The sequence below is a fragment of the Salvelinus fontinalis genome, chromosome 4, assembly GCF_029448725.1.
Source record: "Salvelinus fontinalis isolate EN_2023a chromosome 4, ASM2944872v1, whole genome shotgun sequence".
Classification (NCBI taxonomy): Eukaryota; Metazoa; Chordata; class Actinopteri; order Salmoniformes; family Salmonidae; genus Salvelinus; species Salvelinus fontinalis.
The window spans coordinates 46,290,920-46,297,851 of NC_074668.1; the positions used below are offsets into that span (position 1 = coordinate 46,290,920).

The 6,932-nt window shown below is 40.6% G+C and overlaps 1 protein-coding gene across 3 annotated transcripts in view; it reads right to left on the minus strand.

Annotated features, from left to right (window-relative positions):
• The window catches only part of LOC129853876 (calcium-binding protein 7-like), a 59,254-nt gene extending 52,719 nt beyond the window's left edge, over window positions 1-6,535 (minus strand). Inside the window, exons 1-2 of one of the 3 annotated variants that reach the window (XM_055920345.1) lie at window positions 6,250-6,535; window positions 5,401-5,640 (exon numbers count right to left, since the gene is read on the minus strand). In XM_055920345.1, the coding sequence (XP_055776320.1) occupies window positions 5,401-5,512 (112 nt within the window). In that variant the 5' untranslated portion in view covers window positions 5,513-5,640; window positions 6,250-6,535. Of the gene's footprint in view, window positions 1-5,400 lie in introns of all 3 variants that reach the window. The other 2 variants (XM_055920344.1, XM_055920343.1) reach the window with 2 other exon arrangements.
• Window positions 6,536-6,932: the final 397 nt, after the last annotated feature.

Genomic DNA, 6,932 nt, shown 5'->3' on the forward strand with positions numbered 1-6,932 from the left:
ATATCATTCACGTTGAGCTCGTCAGACTCGTTAAAGGAAAAAAAGGATTCTGCCAGTCCGTGGTGAGTAATCGCAGTCCTGATGTCCAGATGTTATTTTCGGTCATAAGAGAAGGTAGCGGCAACATTATGTACAAAATAAGTTAAAAAATAAGTTACAAACGACGTAAAGAAACGAACAAAAAAAACACAATTGGTTGGGGACACGTAAAACGTCAGCCTTCTTCTCCGGTGCCATCTTTACCGTGTGAGTGAGTGCGAGTATGAGTGAGTGCGCGTGCGTGTGTGCACGTGTGAGCCTGTGTGTGTGTGTGTGTGTGTGTGTGTGTGCATGCATATGTGACTCCAGGTTCAATTAGCTATTCATCTGGTTTATGTCCCAGGGAATTTCCTCATCAGTAACCACTACACAGTGAGGTCTCTCACAAGACCTGACCTGCAAGACATAATCAGATGCTGTCATTCACACTTATGCATGCATTCTGTCATGGTCAGATAAGCCAAAATGTGAGGCATTTGAATTGTTTGTACATTGATATACATCTTCTCACACCGAAAAGCAACACAATATACCAACAGTTTCAGTCAATCTGTCAAAGCTCAACCATGCAGCCACATGCTGTCTGTCTCAAACTGGGTTGAGTGCCTTGAGCCTTTCTTCCTCTCTCTATCTGAACTCAACACAACAGTATAATTGTGTTCCCTTTAAATACAAGCTATAAATATACTGTAGCTGATCCATAAACCTCAATCAGGTGACATGGGTAAGCCAGCCAGACAACACTGAGTGAAGCCCTACAATAGGAGATTTCTGTCACAATGTGAGCATTTCTCTATCGTTGAGATTATTAATCCACTGGGTTTCTTTACACCCTTAAAAATAAAAAGTGCAAGTTGGAACCAAATAAGGTTATTGAGAGCGATACCATAGGGGAAACATTTTAGGAACCATACATAAATACAAAACCAGACGTGTTTTGGACCTCCAGGACCGGAATTGAATAGCCCTGCTGTAGGGTTTTAAGCATTATTTGCACATTTCCCAAGGTGCCTATCGAGTGAATTTGAGTGACAAAGACATAGTTGTTGCATTTATTCATTTGAAGTCCTGTGGTCTTAACCAAGAGAGATCCTAAGTAAATATGTTGTCATTAAAATTCAATTAAGATAATACAATACATATTTCATAAGGCCTTTTGAGTGCCTAGTTTTACCCTAATACAGTTCCCTGAAATGTATAGTCTTACAGGCCACATCAGGCCTGCAAGTCATATTATGCTGGCTTGAAAAGTGATGTGAAATTCATATTGGAATCCAGCCAGAGTGGGGATATTCAATATTTGCGTGCAGAATGACTGCCAGGGTTGAGAAGACTACATTATGAGACTACCTTAAATATCTCAATTGGAACAACAATTTCAGTAATGGGTACAATAAGTCCAAGTAAAAGATGAGTTTAGAAGAATATATGTTATTTATATTTGAGTAGCATAAGATGAATGAATGAAGCAATGTACATGCAAAAACCTAGATATTGAAACAAACAATTCTTAAAATTAACCTGCAATAGAGAATGTTGGGAAAATATGATAATGAAGGGTGTGGTTATGTATCAACTCTGGGTATTAACACCAACAGTGGGGTTATTTTACCCCACTGAGTGTTAACAAGAAAATTGTGGAGGGGTTGAAAAACGAGTTTTAATGACTCCAACCTAAGTGTATGTAAACTTCCAACTTCAACTGTATATTTTGACTTCTGTATAAATTGACTTCATTCAGAGTGCCACATTTTTTTTTCCAAAAGCAATGAGGACTTGGTATGCTATGGTTTTTTACCATCTTATATGGACAGCGGCTTTACTCCTGCTGTGTATTCACTTGTGTGTTCTTCTCTTGACGTCACTTTTCTGAATGGTTTTCCGTCATGACTTATTCATTTTTTTTTATATATAGATATTTTTTCTCGCAATAAACAAAAAACATACATAGACAAAAACAATAGGCAACATAACATTTACATACATACTGTCACGCCCTGACCTTAGAGAGCCTTTTTTTCTCTCTTTGGTTTGGTCAGGGTGTGATTTGGGGTGGGCATTCTATGTTTTGTTTTCTATGATTTTGTGTTTCTATGTTTTGGCCGGGTATGGTTCTCCATCAGGGACAGCTGTCTATCGTTGTCTCTGATTGGGAACCATACTTAGGTAGCCCTCTTTCCCTCCTTTCGTTGTGGGAAGTTAAATTTGTTTGTGGCACTTACCCCTGTAAGCTTCACGGTTGTTATGTGTTGTTTATTGTTTTTGTCGGCGTCATCACCTAAATAAAAGGAATATGTACGCTCACCACGCTGCGCTTTGGTCTAGTTCTTTCGACGGCCGTGACACATACATTCACCAGTGTTAATTAGTGTAGATTTTTCAGTGTCACATTTTTAGTGATCATTCAAGAGTTAAATTAAAAGTCTAAATAGTTAAATGAACAAACTATAGTTTTGACAAGTCGGGTAGGACATCTACTTTGTGCATGACACAAGTAACTTTTCTAACAAATGCTTACAGATTATTTCACTTATAATTCACTGTATCACAATTCCAGTGGGTCAGAAGTTTACATACACTAAGTTGACTGTGCTTTTAAACAGCTTGGAAAATTCCATAAAATTATGTAATGGATTTAGAAGCTTCTGATAGGCTAATTGACATCATTTGAGTCAATTGGAGGTGTGCCTGTGGATGTATTTCAAGGCCTACCTTCAAACTCAGTGCCTCTTTGCTTGACATCATGAGAAAATCAAAAGAAATCAGCCAAGACCTCAGAAAGAAATTGTAGACCTCCACAAGTCTGGTTCGTCCTTGGATGCAATTTCCAAATGTCTGAAGGTACCACGTTCATCTGTACAAACAATAGTACGCAAGTATAAATACATGGGACCACGCAGCCGTCATACCGCTCACTAAGGAGATACGTTCTGTCTCCTAGAGATTAATGTAATTTGGTGTGAAGTGCAAATCAATTCCAGAATAACAGCAAAGGACCTTGTGAAGTGGCTGGAGGAAACAGGTACAAACTATTTATATCCACAGTAACATGAGTCCTATTTTGACATAACCTGAAAGGCTGCTCAGCAAGGAAGAAGCCACTGCTCCAAAACTGCCATAAAAAAGCCAGACTACGGTTTGCAACTGCACATGGTGACAAAGATTGTACTTTTTGGAGAAATGTCCTCTGGTCTGATGAAACAAAATAGAACTGTTTGGCAATAATGACCATCATTATGTTTGGAAGAAAAATGGGGACGCTTGCAAGCTGAAGAACACCATCCCAACCGTGAAGCATGGGGTGGCAGCATCATGTTGTGGGGGTGCTTGCTGCAGGAGGGACTGGTGCACTTCACAAAATAGAGGGCATCATGGGGCAGGAAATGTATGTGGATATATTGAAGCAACATCTCAAGACATCAGTCAGGAAGTTAAAGCTTGGTCACCAAAGGGTCTTCCAAATGGACAATGACCCCAAGCATACTTCCAAAGTTGTGGCAAAATGGCTTCAGGACAACGAAGTCAAGGTATTGGAGTGGCCATCACAAAGCCCTGACATCAATCCCATAGAAACTTTGTGGGCGGAACTGAAAAAGTGTGTGCGAGCAAGGAGGCCTACAAACCTGACTCAGTTACACCAGCTCTGTCAAGAGGAATGGGCCAAAATTCACCCAACTTATTGTGGGAAGCTTGTGGAAGGCTACCTAAAAACATTTGACCCAAGTTAAATTGACCGAGCAATCCTACCAAATACTAATTGAGCGTATGTAAACTTCTGACCCACTGGGAATGTAATGAAATAAATAAAAGCTGAAATAAATCACTCTCTACTATTATTCTTACATTTCATATTCTTAAAATAAAGTGGTGATCCTACTTGACCGATAACAGGGAATTTTTATTTGTATTAAATGTCAGGAATTGTGAAAAACTGAGTTTAAATGTATTTGGATAAGGTGTATGTAAACTTCCGACTTCAACTGTATCACTTATACAACGCGCAGACTTTTAGCATAGACACTTTTACACCTCTACTGGCTTGCCCCTACTAGCTAACCACTAGCAACCTTGAAATAAATCACTTATTAACAGTTCAGCACATCAGCATTTCTCATACTGTTACACAAAATCAAGATAAACCTTTACCATCATAGTATTCATTAAATGTAAATATAAGAAAACTGTCTAAAATGCACTCGTTGGGCAATGTTAGCTATAGCTAGCCACATGCTAACCTGAGTGCTAACGTTACTAACGTCACTAGCAACAGTAACAGTAAATCCAGGTATAATGGCTACCACAAACATTGGCTACCATGATATCCTGCAAGTTCTATCGGCTAATAACGATCAGGGAGCAAAACTAAATACATGCTGTACCTTGAAATAAACAATGACTGTACTCTTTCACTGTACTTGTGCACTTGACATAAAAAAATTGAAACTTCATACAATAGGGGATTTCCGCCACTACAGTGTGAGATTTCAGTCACAGTGTAAGCATGAGTGTTTTGTCTCATTGACCGGATTCCTCTACAGGGTTTCTATGTAATACAGATTATGTTTCTACCAGGGGTTTGCATTTCAAGTGCTGTTTATATGGATACATACATTATTGCTATTGGGCAACGTGTGCCGGGGTGCAGAAATACATACATTAACACACATCTCTAACACTTTTGTTCGAGAGACAGTATCAATGCTAGTTTTCATTTTAGAGTACTGCCTTCTTACCAGAACAAGTACTGGTCAGTCACTGATAAGCAAGTCCACAATAAGGCACTATTACACACCAATAAACAAAATATGTGGACTCAGTGGACAGGCTTGTAGCACTGTCTTTAGAATATGTGGACATCCAACTACTCTCACAATTCCCACTCCTCTCACAATTCCCCTTTCACCTGCAAACAGGTGAAGCTCTAACCACACACAAGTATACCACTGATTGATGATTAAATCAATTGATTAATTGATGGCTTCATCATTTATTAAATTATAAAGTTGAGGTAGAAAAGCAACGAAACATCTGTGAATAACAATCTACAGTGGTTGGGTGGTCTAAACGGAGTCACACATTGTTATCACCGTGAGGCGAGGGACTGCTTGAAATGCAGACGCTTTGAGTGGCGCTGTCCATGGTGCCTAATCTGATAACGCTGACAGCGACTCCGTCTGAATGAATTCAAACCGCTCGCTGAGAGCGACACCAATTAGCCTATAGTGAATGCAACTGCCTTAACCTGACACCTTTTCACACATTGAAAGAGCCATGGTTATATATTGACTAGGCAACAGAATACCATCAGAGCTGGTAACCGAAACAGAGCTGATTATATAACAGGTAAAGTCTCATCCTCACCTTCCACCTCGTCCTCGGGCAGGTTGACCGGGGCTCGGTAGGCGAGCATGTCCGGGATAGTGCAGATGCCCCGGTACATCAAATTGGAGGTGATTGGATGCATGATAGGCATGGCTGCGGTGACGGTCTGGGGCTGCCACCTGTGACCTGGTCTTCATATGAGTGGTTCTTCAGAGAGTCGTTCACAACTTTACTTTCAAAGAGGGTGCGGGGGTCAAGTCCATGGATAGGAAGGAACCGCTGTGGCCACAGGATCGAGAGGCAGGAGAGAGGAGAAGATCCGTGAATTCCTCCCCCGTTCTTGAACACTAAGAAGACTAATATATTATTTGTATTTTTTTATAAACGTGACGTTGTCACAGTATATCCTTTTTATTTATCTGGATACTTGACAGTTATGTTTACAGACATTGCGAGATGGATCTAGCCTAGGTTGAGGGAATTCATTGGCAACTTTTGAAACATGCCTATATTGCCACACTTATAATTGCTATTAGCTGAACAAAACTAGAAACACATCACGGTGACTCCATCTGCTGAGACACACTGCCAGTGAGCTTTCAGCGCAACATGCAAATAAAAAAGACCAGCGGTTTATCTCACTGCGGTAGAAGAGAGGCAGACAAAGACAATTAGACAATTCAACGATGCTTAATCCGTTGTTTTTGTCCAGCCGTTAGTGCAGATAAATAATATTAATTCAGCCACTTGTTGGATCTCTTGGATGCAAGTTATTTTCTTGGTGCGCACTCTGTCCCTTTATCTTCCATTGAGCACTCAGTGTTAAAAATCCAGGTGAAAAATACAAATTAAAGACTGACAGAGTAGGAATTAAGAGTCCAAATGTACCTTCACTCAAAACTGTCTCCGGAACCGTTAGAACATTCACTAAAATAGCCTATGCGTTCAGCCTAAGCACTCGCTCGCCCTTATGTTGGTCATTGGCACGGGGGCGCCTTTTCATCTCCAATTCACTATTTGTTCCGCACAGGTAATGGACTCTTGTGAACGGCAGCCCTGGACCCCAGCTCTCTCACACACCCGTTCACATACACTCCGTACCCTGACACTACTGTGTGTGCATCTTTCTCTACGTGTTCAGTCTGTAGTCCACAGAGCGCGCAAATCCCGTAGCGACACACGTGCTCCACTGGTATCACATAAACAACGAGAGCTGTGATTATTGACAACGAGGCACAATAACATACGATCATTTATCCCCTGGCGTCTCTCCTCTCAAATTAATACATTTTACCGTTTATATCTGAAACCTTAAATTGCACACCAAATGTTAAACACTGAACAGCCATGTGTGCCATTGATGTTGTTGACCAGAATCCACTGAATGTGATGCCAACAAATACACAACATGACCAAAAGTATGTGAACACCTGGTTGTCGAACATTTCATTCCAAAATCACGATATATATGCATTACGCGCTTCAGCCCTTGGTGGTCCCATTTTGTGAGCTTGTGTAGCCTACCACTTTGTGGCTGAGCCGTTGTTGCTCCTAAAGGTTTCCAATAACAG